At 44.4% G+C, this 16,812-nt stretch overlaps 1 protein-coding gene across 19 annotated transcripts in view; it reads right to left on the reverse strand.

Annotated features, from left to right (window-relative positions):
- Positions 1-16,812, reverse strand: part of HSPG2 (heparan sulfate proteoglycan 2) — a 936,289-nt gene that overhangs the window by 267,925 nt on the left and 651,552 nt on the right. For 13 of the 19 annotated variants that reach the window (XM_086921606.1, XM_086921602.1, XM_086921600.1 and 10 more), the window contains 3 exons: positions 8,094-8,171; positions 6,328-6,463; positions 5,435-5,586 (listed from right to left, as the gene is read on the reverse strand). In XM_086921606.1, coding sequence (XP_086777732.1) covers positions 5,435-5,586; positions 6,328-6,463; positions 8,094-8,171 — 366 coding nt within the window. The remainder of the gene's footprint in view (positions 1-5,434; positions 5,587-6,327; positions 6,464-8,093; positions 8,172-16,812) is intronic. The other 6 variants (XM_086921612.1, XM_086921611.1, XM_086921607.1 and 3 more) reach the window with 1 other exon arrangement.

Below are 16,812 nucleotides of genomic sequence, written 5' to 3' on the forward strand. Positions count from 1 at the left end.
TAGGTTGGGCGCCCGAAAATAAGGCAGAGAATATGGCAACCAGATTTATGGCAGCCCTGACAAGAGACGGGAGACTGCCGAATCCGCATAGCGGTCAAAAAGATTGACTCCATTGAACGAAGGACCTCGGAGTGCATCCCGAATATGATCTGGGAAGAAACTCTCGCGCAGCCAAGCATGGCAGCGTAAAGCCACAGAGCGAGCAAGGACCCGTCCCATAGAGTCAGTTGCATCCTGGGATGACCTAGGGGAGAACTGTGCCATGCTTCTACCATGCAGCAGTAGACAAAGCAATTCTGTCTGCGGACCTTCTAGAATAGAAGGGAGAAGGTGAGCAACTGAGTCCCAAGGAGCGGAGGATGCTTGTGAAAACACACAGATCGTATTTAAAGCCCGGACGCCTGCGCTGGCAGAGGCGAAAAGCCGGCAACCACAATCATCCAGACACCTAGATTCCCTGGTGGGAGGTAATAGGGGCAAAGAGGGTGAGGACAGTAATTTAAAAGCTGCCTGAACAACTGAGCTCCCTGGACAACTAGTCCCTGAGCTGTTTGGTGAAGAGACAGAAAGTGGTTCACCCGGTGCAGGGCAGTGTCTACGAGCAATAGCAAGATCAACAGGGTCACCTCATGAGGGTCTTGACCATGTGCCACACAGGATATCCAGTAAAGAGTCTCTGAAGGGCAGCAAAGGTTCTACTTCGATAGGCTCCAAATGTAGCAGATCCAACAAAGGATGAGAGAGAAGAGGCACCATAGGAGGCAGAGGTCAAAATAGGAGTTCGGCCAAAAGCTTTTCAATGGAGTCTGTGGATGCCTGGAGCCACACTGCTTTCAGGTAAGTAGATCGGTTGCAGGGGCAAGTTTTGAGGGTTGGGATAAGCACAGGGGGGCTGCAAAGCAGCACCACGCATACACCACCACAGGAGCTCCGGGTGCAAATTCAGCATTCGGTGCCCAATGCTTTTCAAAGGAGTTTCTTATTTGGGCAAACATGCTGCAGATGTGGAACCGGAGGTTGCAGGCGGGAGACCAACAAAAACAGATGTAAGTTATGACGTAGTGGGGTCGTAGGGGCACAGTTGGTTCAGCTCCCATGCCCTAGGTAGCTAGGGTACCACTTACTAGGGACTTGCAGGGGGTAGAAGTATCAATTGGGGAAGAAGCACTGGCACAGAGGACCTGGAAGGGAGGGACCCTGTGCACTACAATCAAAACCACATCAAAACTAGGCAAAAAGTGTGGGCTAACCATACAAAAAGGGGCACTTTCTCCCAGTAGTGATCAATGTTTTTGCCTCACACCTTTGCTGACACCTCCTTTCACCTTTGAGCACCAGGACCTCCCTTTAGGTCCACTCTATTCACAGGTTAAACACCGTTTCCCCTCCATTTCACTTGGATCACTTCCTTTTCCTCTATCCTGAAATCAGTTACAGTATTTTTCCCTCCGATCTCATGAAAAGGAAAGGTTCCACTAGCCTTCACCCATCAGCTTGCCTCAACATTTCTCCCTCAGTATCCATGATCTATCATTTAGAGCATACAGGTAAAATATCAAATGCAAACACTAGAAAAAGGTGACCAAAGCTTTGCTTGATCTTCAGCGTTATATAGCACAAATAGTATTGTTCTTCAAAAGGCAATATAGACAGGTGTGCTTTTCATGCTTAAGTACAGTGTTATGAGAACAAGTTACTTACCTTCAGTAATGATCTTTCTGGTTGATACTGTATCTAACTGCAGATTCTTCACCTTGAGAATAATCTCTAAACATTAAGCTGGATCCAGAAACTTTCAGAGCAATTCTCCTGTATGCTGCTAGGTGGCGTCAAGCAGCTCTTCACCTACGTTGTTCCACTTCAGATGAGGCAAGTGGAGGTGCCTATAAATGCCACCTATGAATGCTGACAACCGTTGCTTTCTAGGCTGTCCATGTCCTCAAATGCAAAAATGTAAAGCCATCAGCAAACTGGCACGAACAGTACGCAGATCTGTAGATTGGGACCAAAGCTTTATTCTCAAGGCATCAAAGGTTTAGTAAAAAGATGAAACAGTCGACACGTGTTTCGTCGTTAACGACTTCAAGGCTAAGTGGTTATCACTAGAAAGAGCGATCCAACTCCAGGCACATCTTATGTAGAAATGGTCTAGTCCTTGGAGCCCCAAGGACATGAGGAGATGAGTATTCGGTCAGCTTCCAGTTTATAAAATCTAAATTTCGGAATACATACATGCTTCTAGTTAAGCGCGTCAATCATGCTATGTAGGCAAAACCACCCCAGGTGTTGGCGAGCAGGCAGTCTAGCCCTCAGCATTCTAGGAACCAGATACTCACTTCACCTTCCTCTTCAGACAAGATGCTACATTTGGAATCTATGAGCCCGAATGTCTAAGCAACAAGTTAAACCTTCACCAGTGGATCTTTCCCTAGCATCGACTTAACATACACAAAGTGAGACCACTCCACTTCCGGCACCAGACAGTGCTTCTACCACTAGACAAGGTACTGCCTCTCCAGTTGTTCCTCTATCGGTGCTCCTTCCAGTGAAGCCAGATCCAGTTTCATTTTCAACCTACCCATCATGACAAAAATAATAGGGAGGCAGATAACTTGCTTCACTGTCATCATACTGATAAATATATCAGTGAGCGAGCATTGAGGGAGCTGGAATTGCAGTATATCATCTGCCTGAACAGCAAACGGCCTTAATCAGGATGAGGGCTTACATGTACATGTGGGTTGAGGCATAGGCATTTACAGATTTTCTCTTTTTCAACAGCTGGTGTATTCTGATAATCCTCTCTCTCTGACCTTCCTTTTTCTAAGACCAGTCCATTTTTTCTCTCCGTTTTCTTTTGAGAGGTGGGGTGATTACATGATTCTCTATATTCATTTATTGTGATCTTTGAACTTTTCTTTCAAAGCATTCAGCAGGGCCCCCTCATGAGAGTCATGAGAAAGAAGTGACTGCACAGAATCCCACAGGCTAGAAGTAGCCCTGGTCAGCACACACAAAGTGTTAAGCGCCCTCAAAGCAGCACTGGAAGAAGGGAAGACATTACGTCCCCATGAATCCAGCCAACGGGCCTTCCGAGACGGAGGGAAAACCACCACAGGCAAACACGAAAAGGCGTTACGCAGTAGAGCGCCTTGAGTAGAAGCGTGGAAAGAAAGGCAGACCGGGTCGTGCGGAGCAGGACGATGATGGTGCAGTAGTGCCTAAGGCACCGGATCGCCTGAGGCAGGGCGCCCCCAAGCCCTCATAAGAGAATTATGGAGTGATGCTTCAAAAGGAAGGAACAACTCTCGTCCACCAGAGCCCTAGTGGAAAATCTCCAAGAGGTTGTCTGTAGGAAATGGAGTGACATGTTCACCTATCCTCAGAATACTAGCAGCTATGGAAATAGCCCGAACAAAGGCAACACTGCCCTCAGTAGGGCACCACGGAGGCGCCTGAACGACGTCAACTGGCGCCGGAGTAGGGCCAGGTGGCGCCGGGCCGACTCCAGCCACCACGTGCTCTCTAGGAGAATGGGGCGAGGCCGGCACCGAAGCGGCGAAGGCGCAGCACCGGCTCGACCTCAGATGGGGCAGCCGCCCGCGCCGAGGCCCGAGAGGGGCTCGGGATGGCGTCCCAGGCCCCGGCCTCCACCCTCGACTCCACCGGAGCCGGGGAGGAAGGCTCCCGGTGCCGGCTCGACCTCTGGTGAGGTAGCCGCATGCTCAGAGAATTGAGAGGGACTCTGGGCCAAGTCCGGGGTCCTGGCGATCACCTGCGACACCACAGAGAGCCCCGTAGGGATTTGCGGCGAGGCAGGGACGCTAGGCGCCGACGAGGGAAGCCCCGAAGGACTACACCTCGATGGCGCCACACTTCCACAACCTGAAGCCAAAACAGCCAGGGCTGGAGCCGCCGGCAACGCCGCTGAAGTCCCCGCACACGGCAAGGGATCCACAGACAGCACAGGAGGTGGAGGAAGGGCCAAAGAAGCCTGCAGTGCCGCCGCGTAGGCTGTCATTTGGGCCCTATGCGCCTCCGCACCTAGGAACGGTGGGTAGGAGGGCGACACGCTGGGGCAAATGTCTTGAGGGAAGTCGGCGCCCACCGCTGAAGGAGGAAAAGGCCTCGGAGACATACTGTAAGACCTACCAGCCGGTGAGCCATGCTCAAAAGGCTGCGGCGAAAGACGATTCCGCAGATGAAACTGGCGGTTCCTTGCCTCTGAGGTAGGGGACAGACGATGGAACGACACCGACCTGGACAGGCACGCCGACAGCAACTTCATCCGGCGCTCCCGCCATGATTTAGGCTTAAGGTGTTGGCAAGCACCACAGTTCCCAGAGTCGTGGTTCTCACCCAGGCACCACATGCAAATCGGATGAGGGTCCGTCGCTGACATGGAACGTGCACTGGAGGTACAAGTCCTGAAGCCCAAAGGCATTCGCACACTGTTCCACTAAACGCCAAAGCGTAAAAATAGAATGGAAGGCTTGAAAACAGGCCAGGACAGAATCTGGATCCGGGTTGCATGCAGAAAGAGAAAAAACTGGACGTATGCGCGCCGGGGTGGGACTTGTGTATCCTCGCTGACGTCACGAACGCGGACGACGTCAGGGCGGAGTCACGTGGTGCCGTCCCCCCGGTGTGCAGGGATGCTGTGGCAGAAAAGTTTGCCGGATCCAGTCTCACGCCTGGGGGTAATTCTAGGTTAGGGAATCTGCGGCTAGTAGTCTATCAGTTCAAAAGCTTGCTGCCACGAAAAGCATATTTAGATAGCACAATCAATATTTGTTTACCACCCCATCTCCCCTCTCTGCCCAGAGGGTTTTAGAGCTTCTTTTCTCAAAATAGCATGAAAGAAATCAGAGTCCACCATTTTATATACAAAACAAACACTAAAATTTGATTGATCCTAATTATTAAAATAAGTGGTCAAACATGACTGAGTCCATGATGCTACAGAAAACATTACAATCAGGAAATGTGTTCTACATTTCTGACAGCCCCTGCACCCCAGTCTCACACACAGGAAATCTTTAAAACTTCAGTTAAAGTATAAAACTGCTAACATACAGAACCAGAAAGAAGTGAGAAGACTTAAAAGTGAGACGTACATATATCAACTTTTTCTATTTAAGTATGTCCACTTTTTTGCACCTTGTCGCAGCTATATCTAACTTATTTGCTCAATATTCAGTAATATTTTAAATCTAGGTTCTCAGCAATGTTGGTGTAGCCACATGAAAGCATGAGAGGAGACGACAGACACCCATATCTACAAGTCTCATCTAGAACAACACAGAGGTGACAATGTGAGCCTAAAGGCAGAGCAGGAGGCCAACTAAGGGCTATCATATTGTAGAATACAAGAAAACAGGCCCTATATTCAATAATTTCTATCTATGCTTTGGGATCCCTTTATCTCACATACCTGATGGTTGGAAGAAAGAACACCTCCTGGCCTGTGCCATGTGACTGTGTGGGGTGGCGGGCCAGATACCAGGCAGTTCAGCTCTACACTTTGTCCTTCAGCGACTGCATTTGAGGAAGGCTCGATGCTCACCGGCGCAGAAATAGCAGATGCTGAAAGAGCCAAACAGGGTTGAGACCAAAGCAGGATTACACATCTTACCCACAAGATTCATGGGAAGTACTTTACATAACACACAGATGGAATGTTAAAGTTAATATTTAGAAATAACACACAGATGGAATGTTAAAGTTAATATTTAGAAATATTTTCTTAAACCTTTAATTTAAAATAGATTTCCAAATTTATTATATGAGCATTTTACTTGCTAATATTCCTTTTTTCGGAGTTTCAGCTTTACTGAAACCAGCTCCCATAATCTGAAAGACTTCATATTTGCACACTCCAGTTATTTCTATCAGATACTCTCCAATTCAGAAACTCCCCAAACTCTCTTCCCTCTAGATTCTGAGAGTAATGGAGTCACAGGGCACACTAATATCCCACACCAGACTCCAGGCCCTGTCCTGACCTCAGCCTGTACTGAATATCCATCTTCCTGTTACCTCACAAAGTGCAGTGGATAACTCTTACAGTTCACAGCCAATACCATGATTGAAACTCTGATGCAAACCATTTTTAATTCCAACTCTGTATAGCGCCCTACAAGGCATTATCTCCTGTTATGGTTATAATGATATAATTCTAAGATAGTTATTCAAATCACAGAATAGATTTTGACCATTGTTTCAAATGTTTTCCTGGGTATTGAAGCCTTCAGTTGGTGTCCATGTGCCCCTCTTACAAATTCAACTTAAATGCCCTTGCAAAATATAAATACGTTTTCTCCTTACTTTTGTGGACAATAACTTCAATTCTGGCTTCTGCAGATCTAGAGGAGCTGGTCCCAACACAAATGTAGGTCCCTCCATCGACAGCTGTGACTGATGGGATCACCAGAGTGGAGATATCTTTTCTTTCCACACGAGACTGCAAAGGGACCAATTGCTTTTGTTAGCCCACGGACATGGCACACACAAAATAAATAACAGAAAATATCACTGTGTCACACCTCACCTCACCCCACAAGCCAGGAACCAGGTTATGGAGGGATGCAATAGTTTAAGCATCACTATCCGGAGAACAGAGTGCCAAAATGTCAAGAATGTAATGCATTTAGAGACGAAAGAGCAAAGGAATATAATGGCTCTTCTACCACTAATGGTGTATGTTCAAGACAACAAAAAGAGGCTAAAGAGTGAGCAATGGCAAATCCAACACAAACAGATTGTGTATGCTGCTAGCACATAGAGGCAGGTAAATCCAGCAACATAGCACCCTCACATTCATGTACACAGATCAATAAACCTATACACACAATGAAACATTGACACAAGCTCTCATGCACACTGACAAAACAAATAGACACTTGAAGATTATATTCAATGGCACACAATATATGCATATGTAGAAAAGCACACAGAGGTAGGCAGATGGATAATGCATGATCAGGTAGGATAATGTTGGAGCATATCTGTAATTGAAAGAGTGGATGGATAAACATTACATTTTGTTACAACTTTCCTATAGGTCATGTTCCAGTTAAGTTACAAAGCTCATCTAAACTGCATTTGAAATTTTACACAAATATGTGTTTCTGAAAACATGAACCAGGTTTCTCGTTTTGATTCTGCTGCTGGAAGGCTAGCTAGGAGCGAGAACACTGCAAGTCATCTAGGCTACACGAGTGGACTATGAATATGAAAATAAAATTACAATTGTGAGAAAATAAAGTCATAGGAGAGGGAAGACGTTCACCTTTTTTCTTTCAGCCAACAATTTACTGAAATATCCACAAATAATGACATCAACGACCAGACTGATTCACACATCACAGTTGAGATGTATTAAACTTCTTCACATTTGTCTAAGGAAATTCCAAAGTAATGATGCCATATCTGAAACCCATCCCTTCCCAGCAACATCACAAAGCTCATAATTTCACAAACAACCCCCCTTTTTCATTGTTCAAAGCAAAATAACCATAAGGAATGGTACTAAGGACACATTTAAGCTCAAACAAAGAGTAAGACCAGCCTGAATCAATGAAGTGGTTTTATTTCTGCATAGAATGTTCAATTACATCCTACAGCAACTGCTGGTCCATCGTTTCATATTATAATGTTCATTCTGCAGGAGTCCATTAAACAGGGAAGATTTACACATAATAGTGGAGTTTAGTAAAAAGTGCAAATAGGTCACAAAATGGAAGATTCCTGAAAAAATGCCTGACTTCCCACGAGCAATCAAAAGATTCCATGGACATTGTACTAGAGGGGTGAACAGTGCAGAAAAGTGCCTGGCAATTCAAACATATATTAGGCTAGTGGGTTAGGGGATGGTAGCTGATCACACTATTACTAGATATTTCTCAATTATTCAAAGAATAGATTAATTGTTAACGTTGCTATAAAAAAAAGCACAACTGCACACCATTCTGAGGGTTAGCAGAGGTCCATCCGATTCTGAAAGATAGGTTTCTTGACTGCAACACAAGAGGATGGCCTACACCCGAACACAGAGAAATACCATAGCTAGGATAGAATGCAGAAGCAGCTACCTGGAGTTCTTGAATCCGTCGATGCAGTGCCTCAAGGCTGCTGTTTCGGAAGTGAAGGAAGCCAAAGGAAGAGAGAGCCTAAGCAGAAGAAGCAGAGAAAGAGTGGAAGCATGCAAAGTGAAAGGCAGACCGAGTAATGAATAAAAGAGACAGCAAAAGACAGTAGCCTGAGCAAGGATTGCGTTTTAGTTAAAATCAGTGCTCTGTCCCAAGTTCCTTATGATTTCCATTAAAAATGAGAAGAAACAAGGTGGAAAAAGACCAGTTAAAGACCATTCTAGCCTGAAGGTAAGTAAAAGACATGCTCTATTTGTGTTTTTACTATAAACACTGATTCTTGAAGTCATGGTATGGCTACATTAAAGAAGCTTGTGGGGCCATTTCCAAAATCCGAAAGTTCTAAGAGCCACTAACAGTATCAAAGATGAGACAGAATATGTACCCCCCACTGGGCAGGAAACATTCTTGATCTGAGACAAAATTGGAGATTGAGACCCCATGGAATCTCCAGGAAAGTCTGTCCGAACAGAGAATGCTGAACTCATGACAGCCGTTTTGAAAGAGGATTCAAATATAGTAAAATGCAGTGGGTTATCACATATGTAACAAATATCATTGCCCCATCAGGGCAAATACTATGGCACTTTCATAAGCTCTTAGAACTGAAAGTCTAGTTGTAGGGAACTGGGCTCAGCTAAGCCACCCCATTTTTGCCCACTTATTTAGATGCTGGTTTTCTACTCTGACAATGCAATGAGACCGGCTAACCAGACCTCAGTGCCAGTGCTTCTACCCTAAAACAAGGTAAAGTCTAACTGTGCTACAATTGGCTAAGGACTTTAGCACCCCTGTAGGCCCCTAGCAAAAGGTACTCAAGGTACCTAGGGCACTGCATTTAATATATGTAAGTCAACCCTAAAGCTGCATCTGAGACTTTAATACAAGGTGCAATATATTTTATGTGAGGACATATCTTCATAAGCAGATATGCCCGTGAGGTCTAGTTCTATTGCTATATATTACAAGTGCGCAGGGTAGCCATCTTAAGATATGTACTGGACACTAGTAAAAACAAGTTACAAGTTACATAATAGCTTCACTGAAACATATGGTGTTTGGAATAAAACACCTCATCTTAATAAACCTCCACTGATTGCATGTGGGATTTATTAATACATGCACCCAGAGGGTACCTTAGAGGTGCCCCATAAAACAATCAAGCCCTTTAGTGTGCTAGAGGACTGGTCCAGTCCAGCCTGCTGCCTCAGATGCGTTTCTGACCCTCCTAGGAGGTGAGAGCCCCACTCTCAGAGGACTGAAACAATACCTGCTGTGGGGAGAGGTGTTATCACCTCCTCACCCAGGAAATTCTAAGGAAGGGAGCTTCAAAAGAGTGTGCAAATTTGGCAGAACTTCCATTGGGAGGAATTTAGGTGCCTACAGTGTCTTCCACAGGAGCTGATTTACAACCTGCTATTACAAAGAAATTTGGGTGTGCCGAGATGCAATTCATTTTAATTTCACTTGTGGCCATCGCTTAGACACCTCTTTTCACGTGATTGATACATGAAGAGTGCTGATAAAAAGTACCCTTCAATCACTGCATGCAGGTAATACTTCTTCCCTGAATGATTGAGGGCCTTTATAATTACTGATTTCAACAAAAGGGGTAGTATAAGGTTTAACCCAGCTGTGCCAGTAAAACATCACAAATTAGCCTCTTCCTACTGTCACACAGTTTGAGAATTTTCCCATGCAACTGCGACTGACATCTACGGATCTGGGTTTCTGTGACCCCATTCTCTGGTGTGTTCTGTAATAACTCTGTCCTGATGAGGGCCCTGTCCTAAGAAATTTTATTAAGGGGACGAAACATATGTGGGCTGATATTAAAATCTGATTGAGTTTAGTAGTAATATGAGTGCCATGTACAGTAACATTTCATCGCAATCAGTCACACGTATATATTTTTGTGTTTAGAACCGCACTTTTTTAATCACACTATCCACTCTCAATGTGCAGTCACTTTGTAGGAGCATCTTCTCTTTTGATAAATGTAAATAATGAGTAATATTCACTTGTGGCAGGTAGGGAACGGGGGTGGGGGTTGAATATAAAAAAAAACAGTTACCTTTTCCGATGGCCGCGTCTCTCCTCTGCTCCAGAAGAAGCTGCAGGAAGCACCTGACACACAGGCTCCACTGAGCTAATCACAACACTGCAGCGCTGTGATTGGTCTGAACGCTGTGGATCACTGCTCAGATTAGGTCAGGAGCCTGTGCATATTCCCCACCAGGCTGTGCAAAGAGCGCAAACAGCCAGCCAAGCAGTCATGCGCACTTGGTATGCACAGTCCTTTCCTCCTCACACCCTGAGCCCCGCCCCAACCCAGCCTGCAAAAACCAAAAATAAAACGATAACCTTGTTATTATCCTTTTTATTTTTTCCCTTTTCACTGCTCTATGAGCAGTGTGGCGATGCTCCTCTGCCTTAGCGGAAGAGCTGCCACTGGTCATATTGTCATGAACCATTTCTGCGTTACACAAATGTAAATAGCAAAGATAAATGCACTTCTTGCATAATTAAGTAAACTTGGGGGGGGGCGTGGCTTGGCGCCGGCTAAGATGGCGGTGTAGTCCGAGCGCTCCATCACCGGCCAGCTCTTACTCTCTCACAAAGGGCACCATGTCGGCGATTTTCTGCACTTCGACCGCCGCTACGCACACCGGAATGTGAGCTGCACCTGGCGCTCTCGTTGTTCCAGTCTTCCGCGAGCGAGCGGAGGAGTTCTCTGAAGGCTTCCTCTCGCGGCTCCTGCCGCCATTTGCGCGCCGGCCGCGAACGCAGCGGCGGCCGGAACCTCAGCGCATTTCTTCATTGAACCAGCCCTCAGCTCCCGCGGGTGAAATTTCACCTCATCCTCAGAAGTGCTCTATCTCCAAAACGCCCATGGTAAGACTTCTGCAACAACTCTATGAATTGTTTATTTTCTTCAAACTTGACCAGAAGCACGTTATGAGGCATTTGCAGACTATTGTCATTTGAGACTTTTCATAGCAATATTTCACAGAGACTCTTGTTTCTGCCTCCACTGCACTCCACTTTCAACCCTTCTCAGGAGATTTCTTAAATGCAGTGCAACGTATGTTTACGGCTTCATTATTTCACCCTTCAGCTACTAATTTCTGCGTGAACTGCATGGGGTCCTGTCTGTCTCCTCCTGCCAACGCGCTGCACGCAAATGGAATTTTTTCCTCAGGAGGGCCGCTCAGCACCTGTGTTCTTATCTTTTTATGCTCAACTACGCTCCTCTGCAATGTTCCTCATTTATGATGCTAGTCTCTTGACTTTTTTCTGAGGCACCCTCCTATCTCAAGCTATACCAGTGACGCCTTTGGACCTTTTTTGGGATCTACTTACTTCCTTTTCTCCTCGAAGACTCTTCCTTTCGCCACTTACCTTCAGTCCCGTGGTTTTTGGCTGATCTCTCCCTGTGGATTGTTCCTTCTAAGCAGCGTCACCATTACTCGTCAAAACATTGATATTGCGAACCTCTCCTGTCCTCCTTATGCTCCTGGCTTTTTGACTGCCTTGTATGGGGAAACTCCGTACTTTGAAGATCACTTCTTTGCCGAAACTGCCATCTGGATCTGACTCTGATTCTCCTGGCCAGGAAATGGAGGAGGGCAAATCTTCGAAATCTGACTCAGCCCATGGGGCTATTCCTAAAGCTCAAACTGGAGGTAAGGCGCAATCTTCTCTGACTTCATCCAAGCGGCTGAAGAAAGATCCACCATCTCCTGGGAGCAATTCCTCATCTATGGACCTCATCCTAGAAGAACTTTGTGCCTTCAAACCCTTTATGGAAGCCACCACAAAAAACATGCAGGCTATGCAGGAGAAATGGACATCCTTGGATTCCCGTGTCACGACTCTGGAGCAATCCTCAGACTCTCAACACTCTTCCTGCTCCCGCATCCCTTCAATAGAGGCTGAAATTCATCTCCTCAGACGTCAAACAGAGGATTTGGAAAATAGAAATCGCAGAAATAACCTTCGCTTGTACGGCCTTCCGGAACTTTCAGAGGGGTCCAATCCTACCGTCTTTTTCCAATCTTTTCTTGCGAAGATACTGGACGCTCCGGCCTTATCCTCCATCAATATCCAGCGAGCACATCGTCTCGGTACCAAGGTTGCGACCAAGCCTAGAGGTGTTATCATGCTGTTCTTGCAGTATACTGATCTTCTGCAGGTCCTCTCAGCCGCCAAACTCAAGAAGCAGACCATTTGGGAAGGTCACCGTCTATATCTTTCGCAGGATGTTTCCAAGGCCACCGCAGATCGAAGGAAAAGATTTTTAGACTTGAGACCTCAGCTACGAGCTATTAATGCTAGATACGGTCTTCTTCATCCTTGTCTCTTCAAGGTTACGTATAAGGATAAAACCACCACATATGAAGACCCGGCGGCTTTGCAGGCCTTCCTTCACCAGTTGCATCCGGATGTTATGGACGTTTCCAATTCTGGCTGAAGAGTTTTTGTTCTCCACTGTCTGATGCCTCTTCATGTTCTTGTCTGATTATGGTTCCACTTTTTCTTCCTTAGTGTTGTTTATTCTGGTTTAATTGTTGTTTCTTATTCTAATAGTTGTTTTGTTAATTTATTCTACAGCTTTATATACTATTATACTTAGTCGAGTCATGTTTTCACTGTGGTTTCTTATATTATCCCCTAATGTATGTCTTCTTCCTTTAGATATTACCCTCGTCGACCTCTCTTGCTGCTTCCCATTGTGTTCTTTGTTTTGCCCATTCGGATCTCTACATATTACTGGTCGGTGACTCGCTTTGGTTGCTGACGTCGTCATCTCCCGCGCCCATCATCCCCATTCTTGTCCGTTTTTCGTAAGTATGTCTTTCAGTCGTTCGTTACGAACTTGTACTGTCTCTATACTCGTTTTCTGCCCTCTTCCTCTTTACTCTTTTTCTCTTCTTGCATTCTCCTTTACCTTTTCTTTTTTCTTCTATATTTCAATACTCTTTTTGCAGCAGCTTTCTCTCTTTTTTTCTGTGCCTTTTCCCTTTTCATTCCTTCTTCTCTATCTTCTTCTCTCTACCATTAGATTTTCACTATTTTCGCTACTCTCAATTTTCTTAGTTTATTCTTTATGCATTAATAGGCATGTTGCTACTAGTTGTTTTTCTCCATTGTTTCATTCCGTGTAACGACATGGAACGTTAAGGGATTGACTAATCCCATTAAAAGGCAAAGAGTTCTTTCTCATTTGGCAAGACTTAAGACTGATGTTGCCCTCCTACAAGAGACACATCTTGCAGAAGCTCTAAAGCTTAAACGTTGTTGGGTGGGTCATGTTATTTGTTCCCCTACGGCAACGAGAAAGAATGGTGTTGTAATTCTGTTCCATAAAAAGTTAAATGTCTCCTCCATCGTTCATGAATGTGATGTTGATGGCCGTTGGGTTCTTGTTACATTACTTATTGACAACATTCCTCTCACCCTTTTTAACGTGTATGCCCCTACTGGAATTGACAGATCTTTTTGGCCCTCTATTTCTTCTAAATTATCCTCCCTGTCTGGAGATTACATACTTCTTGGAGGAGATTGTAATCAAATTCATGACCCTTTCCTTGACCGTCAGTCAAAAGTCAAATTTGTACCCTCTCGTATGCACGCTCAATTTGTGAATTCTTTTAAAGTAATGCTTTAGTGGTTATTTGGAGATTGTGTAATCCTGATATTAGAGAATACAGTTTCTACTCCCCCTCTCATCAGTCCCAATCCCGCATTGACCATATTTTTCTTAGCAAATCTCTGTCCCAACATGCCATCCGCTCTGAAATTGGTTCCATCCTCCTTTCCGACCATGCTCCAGTATTTGTTGACCTTGACTTAATCCCATTTTCTCCTCACTCAGGTAGATGGCGGTTCAACAATGCTTTACTACTAGACCCCGCTTTCTGTACCGAATTTACTGCCTTTGCCAACAAATTTTTTCTCATAAATCATACCCCTGATTGCTCTTTTGTTACAGTTTGGGACTCTTTTAAAGCAGCCTCTAGAGGTTTTATCATCAATTTTGTGGCCGAACGAAAGAAGCTTCGAGAAGCCAAATCGGCAAAAATTTTAGCTGATACCAAAGCTTTAGAACTTGCCTATTACGCATCTAAATCAGATTCTTCTCTTAAATCACTTATTGATGCTAAGATTTCATTTAACAAATACACAACTGATGCTGCTTCTAATATTTTGCTAAAATGCAACTCCAGATATTATGGTGGTAAGAATAAGATGGGCAAGCTTTTGGCTAATTATTTAAAAATAAGAAGGGAGCGCACAAAAATTGAATCTATCAAGACCTCTTCTGGAGATTCTACATTTAAGGATAAAGACATCCTTTCAGAATTTGTCAAATTTTATGATAACCTTTACACCCCTGAACAAATCCCCAAGACTGATGATCTCCTTTCTTATTTTCACTCTCTTCCCACTCCTACACTTTCCCATGTGGATTTCCATTCCTTAGAGCAAGATATTTCGATCGCTGAAATATCTCATGCTGTTTCTAAATTACGTCATGGCAAATCTCCGGGCCCTGACGGTTTTACTATTGAATTTTATAGTCATTTTGCCTCTTTTCTTCTCCCCAAACTCCTCCTTCTATTTCAAACCTTCATTGGAGCCGGTTCCTCAGGTGGTTCATTTCAACAAGCTTTAATTTGTTTGATTCCCAAAGACGATAAGGATCATACCTTATGCAAAAATTACAGACCAATTACCTTGGTCAACACAGATTATAAAATTCTAGCTAAGATCTTAGCATTACGCATGGACCCTCTTCTCCCAGATCTACTTGGTCCTGAGCAGGCGGGTTTTGTCAAAGGACGCCTTTCTTCCGACAACTCACGTGTTTTCCTCAGTATACTCAGCAAGGCTTCATCTCTACCTTCTCCCTTTGCAGCTATCTCTTTAGACGCAGAGAAAGCCTTCGATAGGATTGGGTGGGATTTTATGTTTCAAGCTTTACGCTGGTTCAATATTCCCTCCAAATTCAACTCTCTGATTTCTCTACTTTATTCTAATCCTCAAGCTTCTATTTTTGTTAATGGGTTGTCTTCAGATTATTTTTCCTTACATAGAGGTATCCGTCAGGGGTGCCCTTTATCCCCTTTACTTTTTGTATTAGCACTAGAACCTTTTCTTACTAAAATCCGCCTAGACAACAACATTTCAGGTTTTCATTTTGGCTCACATCAGGTTAAGCTCTCAGTTTATGCTGATGATATTCTTTTTTACTGTTCCAATCCTGCTTCCTCTATCCCCTCCTTCCTTCATCAAGTCTCTTCCTTCTCTGCGGTTTCTGGTTATCGCTTGAATGCTGATAAATGTGAAATCTTACCCTTAAACCCCCTTTGCCAGAAACATCTTTTTACCCAAACAGGTTTTTCTTGGCAACCAACTAAAGTTAAATATTTGGGAGTTTGGTTTGCACCCCTCCTTTCTGACACTCTTAAATTAAACTTTGATTACATCTCCAAAAAAATGGACACAGCCATTACACGTTGGCATCCACTTTTTCTGTCCTGTGGGGCCGACTCAATTCTATAAAAATGATGTTATCCCCTTTTCTTCTTTATACTATCTCCATGCTCCCACTTCGCATCCCAGTCTCGTTCTTCAAAAAGATTGATTCTCTACTATTGAAATTTCTTTGGAACGGTAAACGTCCTCGGATAGCCCTTGCCTCTTTACGAAAAGATAAAGCTCACTCTGGAGTACGTTTTCCTGATTTTAGGGAATACCACCGAGCCTTTACCATGAAACAATCAATTCGCTGGCTATCTTCTGACCTTCCTCATTATCCCCCCGTCTGGTTAAAAATGGAAATTTCCTTCCTTTCTCCTTTCACCTTTCGTGAATTTCTATCCTTTTCGTCTCCTTTAGCCCGTCTCCGCACACCTGTTATTTCTCATTCTCAAACTCTCCTATCTCCATTCCTGTCTTCATCTTATCCATCCCTCCTTTCCATTCATGAACAGCCAATTTGGAACAACTCACTCCTCAAAATTCATAACCGCACTTTCTTTTGGAAATCTTGGTATTCTCGTGGAATATGCTGGCTTTCCCAATCAGTTTCTCAAGGTACACCTCTATCCTTTCAAGAACTCCAATCCCTTTACTCATTACCTGCTTCTGCCCGAGCGCAACACGCTACCCTTTTATCTGTTCTGATACCCCATCTTCGCTCCTTGCCATCCTCCAATGATATTCCTCTAGAACGTAAATCTACTTCTATTTTGCTAGAGGCTTCTCCTTCTGCATCCGCTTTGTATAATTTGTTCCGCTTTATGGATGATAGACCTAAATCGCGCATAGAACTTGCTTGGGAATCTGACCTTTCTCAGACCTGGCCTGTACCTTTTTGGGAAAAATCTGGACTAAGCTTCATAAAACCTCTAGAGCTGCGAATACCACCCAAACTTTATATTTTATTTACAACAGAACCTTATTCACTCCGCTAGCTCTTTCCCGTTATTCACCAGATACCCTTTCTACTTGTTGGTCATGCCCCTGTCCCACAGCAGAACTTAAACATATGTTGTTCGAATGCCCTCCCACTTCCCAGTTCTGGCACCTAGTTTGGAAGCAAATACAAAAAAAATTCAATTCCAAGTTCCTTTTTCCCCCACACAAATTTTTC

Source organism: Lissotriton vulgaris, chromosome 5 (genome assembly GCF_964263255.1).
Source record: "Lissotriton vulgaris chromosome 5, aLisVul1.2, whole genome shotgun sequence".
NCBI classification, from domain to species: Eukaryota; Metazoa; Chordata; class Amphibia; order Caudata; family Salamandridae; genus Lissotriton; species Lissotriton vulgaris.